The sequence below is a fragment of the Pleurotus ostreatus genome (assembly GCF_014466165.1).
Source record: "Pleurotus ostreatus strain PC9 chromosome Unknown scaffold_5, whole genome shotgun sequence".
Taxonomy (NCBI): domain Eukaryota; kingdom Fungi; phylum Basidiomycota; class Agaricomycetes; order Agaricales; family Pleurotaceae; genus Pleurotus; species Pleurotus ostreatus.
In genome coordinates, this window is record NW_023503160.1 from 1,208,790 (window position 1) to 1,222,061 (window position 13,272).

Genomic DNA, 13,272 nt, shown 5'->3' on the forward strand with positions numbered 1-13,272 from the left:
AGTTAGCGGCAGTATTACATTGGGTGAACAACACCATTGGGATATATCTACGTCCAGGAAGAATAATGGACAGGGGATGGAGAAGCGGGTGCACCACGAGGGAGATAAGGTACTAGGGGTTGGGGGATGTTCGGAGACGCGGTCGGAAGGGGTGGAAGGTGCACCCAACTAGAATATCCAAGAAAGCATTGTATAAACAGCAAAAAAGCGTGAACAGTCCAAAACATTCCAGGGCATCCAAGCGTCAGGGAGAGAGACAGCGATGGTGATGGGGGAGGTGTTATATTCGCATTCCCCGCCTCGGAGCTGTGACTCGGACGAGGAGGGTGGCAATGCGAATAGGAGGGGGGGTGATAGCAATCGTGATGAACGTCCTCGTCGGAAAAGAGATTGGGCCGTAAATGTGACCACATGACGACAGCCAAATGATGTGGGATCCGTGTTGTTAATTAATATACAGAGAGATAAGTGTATTGCATGCAATGGCTGGACGGCGGAGTGATGTGGGATATTAATTGAGTTGTATGATTGCTGGAACGTTGTTGAAGTCTATGTGAGGAGGAAAGGCGTAGAAATTTTTATGGTATCGGAATGTGAGGAGCGAGCGGGCTGCGGCACCGTCAGCCTGCATGGGCGGGAGAAACCTCGTGGAGACGATCATACTCCTAGTCCAGGCGCATTGCTGAAACCATACCCACGTCCACCTTTGCATTCCGGCATGAGAACTTCGCCCAAGACAGCCTTGAGAATGCCCGCAGCCCCAATTGGAGATAATCGCAATATATCGAAAATGCAATTCGATGGAGGAAAGCGATGACTCGATACTCGAAAGTCCTGGGATAGTCGCCGCCGCACGCTGCAACCGTGGATTCCGAGGTCCGGCCAAAAGGGGAGTGGGTAAACGACCTGCGAAAGTAGTGACAGACACCGGCCATTTTCGAGAAAGGAGTCGCTTGATTTATTCGGCATCGGTTCGGTACATTGAACGTACGAAGCTGGCAACAAATCGTGAGGGAAATCATAGTCAGACTTAGACTAGTGCAAGGAGAGCAAGCGCTCTCAACTCGAAAGCAAGTCTAAGCTTATGACAATAAAAGCCAACGATCCAAAATCGAAATGGTTCAACGTCTGCGACATCTAGACCACTGCTTAGGCTAAGCGAGCGAGCGATAAGAAAAGCGTGTAGAAGGCCGGAATATGGCTTCAGTGAGCGATTGGCTTGTTACTGGTGTTGTCGTCGGTAGGATGAAATGCATGGCTAGCGAGTAGGCACCATCCATCAACTTTAGACAGCGATGATGTCTATCCATGATGTAGACACATCAACGCCACCATTGGAATGCGGCGTAAGGAAGGACGGAGCCAGACAAGATACGGCCGGCAGAAGAAGTCACAGGAGGAAGATGAGACGGGAGAGGTCGATCCGATCGGAATGAAGCAGGGTGAGGGGGGACAGGGTAGAGAGCATCGCGAGGGAGGGCCACTCTGTTATGTCGAACAAGCACGTCTGAAACGTCTAGTTGAATGAATCCAACTAGCTGTCCGTCAAATAAAGGGCTCAAGTGAAATATATCAAGAACGAAGACACCAAAATCTCCAAGGTTGCTTTTGATTGTACATCATAGAATCCGCTGTTAGGCGTGTATTTCGTTTTCCGTTTTGAATGAGACCGGCGAATGTAGGCCGTATAAATATGTGTATATGGGTGCGTTGGCCATATCCAGCCAACCGAGGCGATAGGTAACGTCGAGAGGCGTCGGCGAGGGCCATCGGTGAGAGGGCGGAGCGGGTGGGCCTAGTGTGAAGTTCACTAGTCTTCTCTAGATGTGTATATCGTTGACACGTCTGTGAGGGAGGGGGGAGGAGCGGCCGACTGCTATCGAATCCTTGCTACCTTCTCTTCTCTCGTTCCTCGCCAGCCGGTGGCTTCGGAACCACCCCCGCTAGACCCGCATACCCATACGCCTTTCCAAATTCAACGATCATCGCCTTTCCCATGAGACAAACCCAGCCCAGGCCCTCGCCACTGACACTCTGCCCCGGCCAGAATAGTTCTCCGTCCTCGTCCTCAAACTCCGGCTCCAGCTCTTCCTGTGGGCTCAGCGTGCTATGAACCATACGAGCATACGTTCGTGGGAAGGATTTACGGAGAATGGGGAGGTTTAGCATCTGATTGGCCGTACCCAACAGCGACGATGAGGTGTTCATCATCATGACCAAATCCGTGATATCTTGTAATTGTGAAGGAGCAACTTTGACCGTGACGGAGGACATGGCAGTGAGAACTTGACTTGGTATCTGGTCATAGTGACTCCGCATCGACTCTGGAAGGAAGCCATGTGGTATTGAAGGAAGTGGTGTACTAGGCGGCTGTGGTCGAGCGTTAACAGTCCCATTGGGTCTATGCGAACTAGAGGAAGCGGAGGAATGAGTCGATGCACCTGGGTTTGTCGGGGTCGAGTTAGCGCTGCTCGCTGTGGCAATGCTCGCTGGGGACGGAAGCTGGTGTGCTGAGGCCGGCATGAGACCGGTTCCATTGATGCCACCTGCGACACTAGCCCCCGATGATTTAGACTTAGCTTCTCGCGCGGCAGCCATCATGTTTGATGACATTTCATTATGGAGACGCTTGATGTCCTGCCCGGGCGCGGTTCTGCAGTTGTAGACCATCTTTCGAGACAAAATAAAGCCCTCGATCATGTAACTATGCGCATGGTCGTTGTAAACACAAGAGAAGTTTCAAATGACAAAGAGATCGTGCTTACATGAGACCTTGCAAAGCCCTTTCCGCATCATTATAGCCATCCTCTGCCGACCACTTATGCTTACACCACTTGAGGAAGGGGTCCATCGTGGCCCATGTGTTGAGATCGCAAGTACGCCGACCGTGATCCTTGGTCCATGTTGAGTAGGTGAAGCAGACTAGCGCATCTAGTAGTTCCAATCTGGCCACAAGGCCGCCATGCTTGTGGTATGGCGAGTTCGGTGGAGGGGGGTTGGGCAAAGGGCGGTATTCCTTGTGTGTTGATGGATAGGTAGACCAAAAGCGCGCATCCCCCGAATACTTGAGCATACGGCCATACTTATGATATTTATCATGGAGCTCATCCGTATATGTTGGAGAAGGACGGCCTCTTCTCGGGCGATGTATGGGAGTGAAACTCGAGATGGGGTCGGGGTCAGCGGTGGGTGCCGACACGGCAGGCGGACCGCGAGAATGTACCGGAACTGATGCAGTCGCTGATGCGGCCACCGAGGTTGAGGCGACGGACTCGGCCTCTTCGCGAACCTCTCCATCCTCACAGGGTTCCGCTATAGGAGGGTGGTTTGAGCGAGGGGTGGGTGCCTGAGCATTGGAGCTGCTGGTCGACGACGACGAGCGATGCAGGTGCTGGGGTAGTCTTTCGGGAAGGGAGTGTCCATTTCGCTCCGCCGTTCTAGGACGCTTGACGCTGTCGTTATGGTCGCCTAGAGAGTCGGATTTGCGCTTGAGGGGTGGGGCGGGGGACGCTGAGCGCGAGGCAGGAGGCGATGGGGGTAAAGTGGGTGGGAGAGGGTCGGAAAGGGGCCCCAGAATCTTGGGGAGGGTCAGTGCATGATGGTGGATATATGCTGGCACAATATACCTCGAGATTCCTGAGGAGTTGGTCTCTGGTCCATCTGCTAGTGTGGGGTTGAGTTGTGTGAGAGGAAGCAACGGAGGGCGCAGGCAGTGGACGAGGAAAGTAATTACCGCTTCTTTGACTTTGAGGATCTTGCCGCTGTGGACGACGACGAGGAAGAAGCTGAGGCCATCGTTATAAACGGTGGTGGTGGTCGGGAAGAGAGAGTGCGAGAAGCTGTGGCCAGCGCAACAATGAAGGTCACTACTCGCTCAGGGTGTCACGCGGAAGCAGAAATCCAAAAAGGAAATTGTCGAGAAATGTTTGAGCTACAGCCACTGAAAATAACAATATTTTTATTTCCGGACCCAACTCCCTCCGGTTTATTGTCTGCATATTGTGTGCCAATAAACAGTCCTCTGGCCCTCCGTCGTCGCTGCTGCGTTGGACGATGGGTGGAATTTCGAGCAGACCCTTTATCTAATCAGTTCGCGATCTAGCCGATCATTGAATCAGGAACATGGCTGGCTATTCCCGACGCCCACCGATCTGGCTGCGAAGATTCCACCTGCTCAGCGTCCTCACATGCAGCCTTCGTCTTCTCACATGTGTGATGCCCATGCACCCATTCTCGCAGAACGACTCAATTCCGGTCAAAATCTTTCCAAGTCCACTGCATCTCCCGCTCAGGACGGATTTCTACCTCCGAAGCAGTAATGTACCGGCTAGACAGTACTAACCTTTCGTGAACTTCGTGGGCAGCGGAGGGGGCACCCGATAATTGTTCTCCATGGGCCCATTGCCCACCAGTCTCGCCCCTCGGGTATATTCCATAATCTTGAAACTCATGTGCCCGGAGGAAGAACGTAATACCGTAACTACACTGAAAACTGACTTGTACTCAATATTAAGACCTCGCACATACCTTGCCCAGTTCCAAGGCCAGGCAGCGATGCCAACGGAGCACCCCTTTTCTACCCCAGTTCCCAAATATACCTCCATCGCAGCCTTTCGCCTCGGCGTACCACACCATACCCCTCTTTAGCCGGACCAATCAATTATATCGTCCACTTACCTCCGGACAGCCGAACTAGTCCGAAGTGTCATGGTACTTATAGCCCCAACATCGCCCCCTACTCACCGTCGTTGACCTAACGCCCAGCCTCTGTGGCATCCGCCATTCCTAAACAACATCCCCTTCACTTGACAATTTAGACGGCGATCCAGGTATCCCGAATATTCCCATCGGTATACTACAAAGTGCGGTGCCAAATACTTTGATACTATCGCCCAAAACGCGACTGATCCGATTCACTTACCTCCGTCCATATCCGACCGCCTGATAACGCTCTATGGCGAACTACCGGTGCCATCTCGTCCTTACCCCGGCCCTCCCCTTGTACCTTACCAGTTGACTAGCGACTGGTTGACTACTCACAGACACTCTTGATGCTCCACCAACTCATCATCTGCGTATGCCATAAAGCATGTGCATGAAACGTTACTTCATATGCCTCACTTTGGCAAGTTGCCAGAATCGCTACCCACCGGACTCCACAATCTCGACCGATTATTCCGGCCGTTCTCTCAGATGCTGATCCTGTACGCCTCGGACGTGGACCCTGCCGTAAAGCGGGAGGTTAAATAGATTTCACCTGTATATAGGTCCTGGCTCCATGACGTTGTCTCGTTCTCACCTCCAAGCACCATCGAGGTCCAAACTTGGGCCAGAATGTGACATTTACATATTCGTTCTCTCTACGATCTACCAGCGCCTTGGTTAATTCATCCCCGCCTTGCATCGAGGAGAACTATAATGCCGTTGCCCTGGTTCCCTTCCATTTCATTTACATAGTAAAACCTGGATGCAAGCTCGAGAGTTCGAGAGTTTGAGATCCTTAGTTGCACCCTTCTTTCAGAGCTGGGTAAAACAGTCAATACAAATTGCACCGCAAGCGAGTCTCAACCCTAACCAGTGGGATACGAAGTGTTGGCATCAGAGGAGGAAAGTGTGGGTGACTTGTTCACAAGACCTGGCCGGTAAGGGTGGCCGAAAAGCGTGTTCCTCGCTCGTGTATCGGTAGAAATGCGGATTGTTTCTGATCTGAATATGTGACAGACAAACGTCCTCTCATTTGGGGGATGCACCGGTGACGCTTATTATTGGCTCTCGGAATCTCATCGTGTCCTCTAAACAGCAAGAATTCGTTAGACGAAGATGGTGGGAGACATTAAGCCACCGCGTGTGCGCGCCGATCGCTTGGGCATTGTCCACCATTAGAGGAGAGTGAGGGGCTTAGCCATGTATATACGCGTAGCGCCGTATTCTGCAACCAAAATTACGCTTTGCCTGCATCAGGATGCGCTAATTAGTCGCCGATCAAAATGAATCAGAAATAGGATAAGGCACTAGTTATATCGTAAGGACTAGCTAGGATGATGATGAGTAGAAGTGACGAGAGCATCGTCGCCACTGTCCATGGAATCGTTCCAAAGGGCTAGATCCAGCTCTGGGGCGTGTACCACAAGAACTGCACGAAGAACAACCTGAGGATCAACAGAAGGGGCAGGGGCAAACGCAGGAAGTGTTGGAATGGGCAGTTCTTTCTATACCAGCGCCAGTCCATATGTCAATGTCCCGCAAGTGCGCAAAGCGTCAACGAACCTCCAATGTTTCGAGATGTCCTATTATTATTGCAGTGGCAAGACGCTCCCGAAGCCATGGGCCAGACCAACGGTCAACACACAACGCAACGTCAATTAACAGTGCCGTTTCTTTGTCGACGAGGAGCAACAGTGCTGAAGTTGGATCGTAGCATAGGACTCTGGTAGGCATCGATCAGCTTCGAGGCGTCATGGAGATTGGGTGGTCTGACTTTCCGGCTACCCTCAGTTTGTGTCCATTCAGGTGTTGGCCAACGAGGTCGAGCTTCGTCGGCACCGCCGATTCAATCTGTGACATGTCATAAAAGGTGAAGAGACTGAAAAAGCGGCAGATATCAGCAAAGCTGTTATATGATGCAGTAAGTAGCCTTGCGTCAAACCTTCTACCGAATGGTCAACATGGTCATACGCCCTACTGCAACTTGATAGTCACAATAGCCATTTGCAGTAGTGTGACACTTATTAACGTGTAACGGCTTGCTCCCTCGGAGTTTCATTTCGAACTTACTTCCCCGGTCACTGTCAGAGCGGGTCAGCACCGTATGTAGCATCCGTCATGACGAAATTGAAACCAAGTCTACTCCAAATCCGAGTACACAGGGGCTTCATTCACTGTTCTATATAACAGCGTGGCCTTTCTCTTTGACCCCTAATTTCGCCTTTCAGAACACTCAACTCAACCACTTTATCAGTTTCCAAGACGCCATGGGTACGTGCTGGGCTGCAGTCTTGGCGGCGAAGATTAAACCGCATCCAACGCAGGTATAGCAACAACCGTGAAAGACGCTTTAAAGGCGGACTTCACTGCGTCGTCGCTTTCGCAGGATAATACCAGAAGCCCGACAACTCCAGAACGCGGTGGAGAGGCGACCTCGGACATGAGGAGTGTTGAATCTGGCTCAGTCTCGCAGCCTGGTAACGCCTGGAACTCACCAACACAAAAGTCTACTCCATTGGCTAGCGTGAAAAGTTTCTTGAAGGCTGACTTATCTGCGTCGTCGGCGAAAGGCGTCGACAGAGGACCGCCTATTGCCAAAGCATCAACCGCCAACACGCCGTATGGGGGAAGTCACAATGTGCAGTCGGGCGCTACCAATAGCGAGTCACCGGACTATACCTCTCAGTCAGCCACCCTAGGGTCGGGAGGTCTACATCAAGGAGCATCGCCGAGCTTGAACCCGCTTAATCAGGAGACCTTCGACCACGGCGGAGGAGCAACTGTGGGCAACTTTTCGCAAGGAAGAAAGACACCGCCCTATGGCGACGCCAAGACAACCTCTGGGGTGCTCACCGAGAATATGTTCGCGCAGGTGCCAGGCGCCGAAACGGGCCAGGGCATGAATAACGTTACGACGGTGCATCCTGAGTTTACTGGAGATGGATCGTTCGACGATCTCATGCCCTCTGGCCAATTGATCGAGGACACTCGCCAGCTTAAACGTGAGTGGGCAGTTAAAGTTACATGTGGTTGCTCATCTCCCTGCTCCAAAACCAGCTGTCGTGCACGAAAGAATCCTAAGCGTCGAAGTGGAAGAAATCACTCGGGAGAAGCATCTCGAACGTCACGGTGCGTCGCGCAACTCAGTCAATGCCGAAGGGTCATCTGATCAATGCCTGGGTTAGTGCATCATATTCAACATCACGTAGTCCCAATCATCCACCGTGAAGAAGGCGAAGAGCACTTGCATCATCAGGTAGGCACTGTATAGGTAAAGGCCCAGGCGAAGTCACTAAGTCATTCCAGGCATATCCAGTGTCCCATGTTGTCGAGCATCACGCTGGCAAACCCGAAGATCAGGCTTTGCTCGAGTCAATCTTGAAACAAGGTAATACCACCGTCAGTACCCTATTCCTGCTTTATCCTTGAACCGAATCAATTAAAACATCGACCCATGCAGACCTCAGAGCCTACTCGTCGCACTGCAGTGGAAAGTGGCACAATTGTATACGAGAACATCCATCACCATTACCACAACATCATACAACCCGTCATCGAGAAAATCTGTTAGTTTTATGCTAATTTATGACGCTAACTACTCACGACACAATTCAGCGAACCTAGGCCTCGGTGATGCCCACTCGGAATTTTCCACATCTGCGAGGAAAGATGTCACAGGTTTAAATGAAACTCGTAGTTTCGGTGCTGGTAGTGTTGCCTCAGCCTCAGCCAATGCGGTGCCTTGTCCTAAATGTCACAACCAATCAAGCAACATTGCCGACGGAAACGTAGTACAAAGGTACTGAATATGAGTAGAATTGTACCTCGTTGTGGCTACAATAGTCGTCGGAAATGTAGTCCGCTAGTGTTTCAATTCGTCACAAAGGCTCCCCTGAACAGTCTCCTAATCCTTTCCGCAAAAGGGCCAAACACGTGACACAATTGAGAACTCGCGCTCCGCGCCTGTCAGTGTCACTTGTCACACATCTCTTCGTATCCTATCCCGGTTCGAGGATGAGTGTAAGACCACGCGTTCTCTCTATTTCGTTCGCTCAACGGGTTTTCAGACGTTTACCACTCAGGACGTGCCGATGGACGAGGACATCCTCAGCGATATTGTCCCAAGTAACATCGTTTCGCGCCAGGTTAGTGCATGCATGGCAAATATCGTCAGCGTTTACTGAGAGATGTGCTAGCCTAGCCAAGGCGCCGATGGCGAGAGCGAATTCGATGATGAAGATGAGCAGGCCGACGAGCTCATGAGCGAAGAGGATGATTATGCCGCCAAGGTAACAGTATATTTCTCCGTTCCGGGGACCAGAACTCAAGTAGCGGGTCACATCGTTGTAGCCTCAATCCAAGTCCGCAGAGCGTCAAGATAAAAAGCAGAAGAAGAAGGCCGCTGAGGGCAAGCTGCAGGAACAGAGACACGAAATGGACAAGGCCAAGGTGCGTATACTGAGCAATCCCGAGAAGGCTGCGTTTGTTGACAATGGACGCGTCCTAGATTGCGGATGCCGTCAAAAGGTACTCGTATCTTCTTGGTCAAACTGAGTTGTTCAAGCACTTCGTGGATCTGAAGGTTTGCTATGTGCAGTCATTACGTTTGTTACGAGGCTCACGGTCTGATGCAGAGAGCTCGGGATCCCGAGTACGCTGCAATGATGGACGCTCAACCAAAGCCCAAGGGGCGTGGAAGGAAGAAAGCGGTGTAAGCTATTGTGCTCCGTCGCGCGTTCAGGTCTAACGTAACGGAATGTCGTCTTAGTGATTCAAGTGCTCGACACCGAAAGTCAGAGAAAGAGGAAGACGAGGAGCTGCTGAAGGACGGCGAAATGGCTGTAGACGGGAATGACCAACCGTTTGTTTTCGAGGAGTCCCCTGCTTGTTCGTCCCCTCCATCTTTCCCCTCTCCCTCCGTGCAGCTAACCTGTCGACGTCAGTCATCCATGGAACTATGAGACCTTACCAGTTGCAAGGGCTTAACTGGATGATATCGCTCCATCACAATGGCTTGAATGGTATCTTGGCAGATGAGATGGTTGGTACCGTCGTTGCATTCTTGCTGAAGCTTATCCGACACTATGCAGGGTCTCGGGAAAACACTCCAAACTATATCCTTCTTATCGTACCTGAAACACCACAAGGATATCTCTGGTCCTCACCTCATCGTCGTTCCCAAATCAACTCTCCAGAACTGGAAACGGGAGTTCGAAAGGTGGACACCTGATTTCAATGTTACGGTACTTACGGGCACGAAGGATGAACGTCAAGAAATCATCACCAATCGCCTACTTCCTCAAGATTTCGAGGTCTGCATCACGACATACGAAATGTGTCTAATTGAAAGGACGTCCTTCAAGAAGTTCTCATTCGAGTATATTGTCATCGATGAAGCCCATCGCATCAAGAACGTTGATTCGATATTGTCACAAATCGTCCGGGCATTCACGTCGCGTGGTCGTCTGCTTATTACGGGTACTCCTCTCCAGAACAGTCTGAAAGAACTTTTCGCTCTCCTCAACTTCATTTGTCCCGAGATCTTCGTCGACTACGCCGACCTGGACAGCTTCCTGCATAAGGACACGCATGGAGAGGACGAGTCAGAGAAGAGCAAGAAGGTTGTCGAAGCTCTTCATAAAATCCTTCGTCCCTTCTTGCTCCGCCGTGTCAAGGCGGACGTGGAGAAGAATCTCCTTCCTAGTTCGTAGACTTCCTTACGACTCGGCTGCTTCTGGCTGATTCCTTTGTAGAAAAGGAGATCAACATCTACGTTGGTCTGACAGAAATGCAACGGAAATGGTATAGGTCCGTCTTAGAGAAGGATATAGACGCAGTGAACGGTTGGATTGCTTTTTAAACCATTCATACAAATGTTGACATTTTCAACAGGATTGACCGGGAAGAAGGAAGGCAAGACACGCCTCATGAATGTTGTCATGCAGGTGGGTTATTAGATCATTTTTTTATTGGAAAGATAACTCATTTGGCTGAACAGCTTCGCAAAGTAACTTGCCACCCTTATCTCTTCGACGGTGCTGTTCGTATTCTTCTACGATACCCACTTCCGTGTCACTATTCTCATCTTTATGCAGGAACCTGGTCCACCGTATACCACCGATGAACATCTCATCGAGAATTCGGGGAAGATGGTCATTCTCGACAAGCTACTGAAGTCAATGAAGGCCAAAGGCTCTCGTGTTCTAATCTTCAGTCAAATGAGCCGTGTGCTCGATATACTCGAAGACTATTGCCTTTTTAGAGGATACAGTGCGTGCATCTTCCCCTTTCTCCGCCTGCAGATAGTGACGCTGGTCCAGAATACTGTCGAATTGATGGTGGTACAGCTCATGATGACCGTATCGCCGCCATCGACGAATACAACAAGCCTGAGAGTGAAAAGTTCATTTTCTTGCTCACCACCCGTGCTGGAGGTCTAGGTATCAATTTGACAACGGCGGATATCGTTGTTTTATACGACAGCGATTGGTTTGTGAAATTGTGTCGTTCGAGTGCCTACTTGTACCTGATCCTTTTGCTATATACAGGAATCCCCAAGCTGATCTTCAAGCCATGGACCGTGCTCATCGAATCGGACAGACCAAACAAGTCTACGTGTTCCGCTTTATCACTGAAGGCAGTGTTGAAGAACGAATGTTGGAGCGTGCAGCCCAGAAACTACGACTTGATCAACTAGTCATCCAGCAAGGCCGTCAGCAGCAAACCAAAGGTTATCTCGTCGCCTTACCCGAGCATATGAGTACTAACAAAGTACCTAGCTGCCAACAAGGATGAACTTTTGGAGATGATTACCCACGGCGCTGACAAGATCATCAATTCTACCAGCGGCGAGTACGTACCGTGTCCCCACCGACATTCCTTGTCTATCGCTGACATCCATTACAGTTTCATGGTCAACGGTGACATCGACGAGATCATACACCGTGGAGAGGAGCGCACCGCCGAGCTAAACAGCAAGTACGAGGGCTTGAATTTGGAGGATCTCAGCAACTTCAAGTCGGAAGCGTCAGTGCAACAATGGGAAGGAGAAGATTTCAGGTCTGGAGTAAGCGACGGTCGACCTGTTGTTTCGTTAAACGATACTCATTATTTGTTAGCAACGCAAAGGTCTCAATCTCAACATCCTCTCTCTATCGAAGAGAGAACGCAAGACGAACTACTCGGTCGACAACTACTTCAAAGACACCCTTCGCGCTGGCCCCTCCAAAGTCGACAAAGCTCCTAAAATCCCTCGTGCTCCAAAACAAATATCTATGTATGTCCCTACTACTGAGTTAGGGATGCCTGCTAACGTCCCACCCCAGCCAAGACTTCCAGTTCTTCCCTCCCCAACTAGCTCAGCTACAAGAACGTGAACTTGCTGTGTTTAAGGTTGGTCTGCATGTTGGAGAATCCGGATTTCCGTTGACATCTATTGTACAGCGACAAAATGGCATTGTAGCTACTATCCGAGAATCGACCGACCCTGAGGATACGCCTGAGAAGCTCGAAGAAGAGAGACAAGCAGCCCAAGAGTTCATTGATACTGGTAAATTGCTCTGCGCCTTTCGTGATCTGTCTTCTCATCCCCTCTAAGCCGAGCCCCTGACGGAGGAGGAGATGGTCCTGAAAGAAGAATATATTGCGGATGGCTTTCCGGAATGGAGTCGTCGAGATTTTCAACAATTCATACGAGGACTGGAAGCCTATGGGTGGTACGTGAGAGCCTCAAAGTGCCCCCATATAACAACTGACTTGGACATTTACAGGGGCGAAGACTTCGCCGTTTATGCAGCTGAAATTCAAGATAAGACTCCAGAAGAAGTCGAGGCGTATTACAGAGTCTTCGAGAAAAAGTGGAAAACGTTGTCAGAATATCCCAGGATTGTTGTTCGCATTACCGAAGGAGAGGCGAAGCGGAACAAACGAGACAATCTCGAAAACCTCCTCCACGAGAAAATTACTTCCGTCCGCTACCCTATGCAAGAGCTGGAGCTCAACTACCCCCAGACGAAAGGAAAGGTGTACAGCGAGGAGGAAGATAGATATCTCCTATGCCGCCTACACCACTACGGGATGCAAGCAGATGATGTCTATGAGCGGATAAAGAAGGACATAACAGAGTTCCCTGTCTTCCGCTTCGACTGGTTCTTCAAAAGTCGGTCGCCTCAAGAGTTGCAGCGGCGGTGCAATACACTGCTTGGTATGATTGAGAAGGAAGCAGAGGCTCGACAGCAGGAAGAATCAAAGTCGAAGGGCCCAAAGGGCAAGGTGGGGCTGCCATGTCTTCATTTACGTGAGCATTCGCTGATGGCTGCCTTCAGAAACGGGGGCTGGAAGAAGTCCAGAAATCAGACAAGAAAGCGTCAAGGCCTCCAACGCCTGTATCATCTGCCAACGCATCCGCCAAGCGTCCTGCGAAGAAAAAGAAGGCATAAACATTAGGCTACTTCCACGTATCTTCGTTCCTTGTCTTGTATCCCATAGATTTCTGCCACATACACATGCCTTTAATGTAAGCTCTGTATCTTGTATCCAGAAACTTATGTTTCTTCCAGGTCTATAAAC

At 50.5% G+C, this 13,272-nt stretch overlaps 3 protein-coding genes across 3 annotated transcripts; 1 reads left to right on the plus strand and 2 right to left on the minus strand.

Moving 5' to 3' along the window:
• Positions 1 to 1,890: 1,890 nt before the first annotated feature.
• PC9H_007401 (uncharacterized protein) lies at positions 1,891 to 3,795 on the minus strand (the record flags this gene model as incomplete). Its single annotated transcript, XM_036776932.1, has 4 exons — positions 1,891 to 2,704; positions 2,766 to 3,577; positions 3,627 to 3,660; positions 3,734 to 3,795. 4 exons carry the CDS (start codon positions 3,793 to 3,795, stop codon positions 1,891 to 1,893), a joined length of 1,722 nt encoding a protein of 573 aa, XP_036630552.1.
• Positions 3,796 to 6,029: 2,234 nt separating this feature from the next.
• On the minus strand, positions 6,030 to 6,564 carry PC9H_007402 (uncharacterized protein; the record flags this gene model as incomplete). The annotated part of the gene is made up of 3 exons (XM_036776933.1): positions 6,030 to 6,209; positions 6,268 to 6,427; positions 6,479 to 6,564. The coding sequence occupies 3 exons, from the start codon at positions 6,562 to 6,564 to the stop codon at positions 6,030 to 6,032; spliced, it is 426 nt and encodes a 141-aa protein (XP_036630553.1).
• A 407-nt stretch (positions 6,565 to 6,971) lies between these two features.
• PC9H_007403 (uncharacterized protein) lies at positions 6,972 to 13,142 on the plus strand (the record flags this gene model as incomplete). Its single annotated transcript, XM_036776934.1, has 29 exons — positions 6,972 to 6,975; positions 7,029 to 7,706; positions 7,762 to 7,833; positions 7,914 to 7,960; positions 8,011 to 8,103; positions 8,165 to 8,270; positions 8,320 to 8,441; positions 8,772 to 8,849; positions 8,901 to 8,993; positions 9,055 to 9,153; positions 9,212 to 9,286; positions 9,339 to 9,415; positions 9,473 to 9,591; positions 9,648 to 9,745; positions 9,795 to 10,407; positions 10,458 to 10,547; positions 10,597 to 10,649; positions 10,703 to 10,744; positions 10,800 to 10,974; positions 11,025 to 11,193; positions 11,253 to 11,434; positions 11,484 to 11,556; positions 11,611 to 11,770; positions 11,823 to 11,980; positions 12,030 to 12,096; positions 12,148 to 12,253; positions 12,302 to 12,419; positions 12,474 to 12,975; positions 13,029 to 13,142. The coding sequence occupies 29 exons, from the start codon at positions 6,972 to 6,974 to the stop codon at positions 13,140 to 13,142; spliced, it is 4,383 nt and encodes a 1,460-aa protein (XP_036630554.1).
• Positions 13,143 to 13,272: the final 130 nt, after the last annotated feature.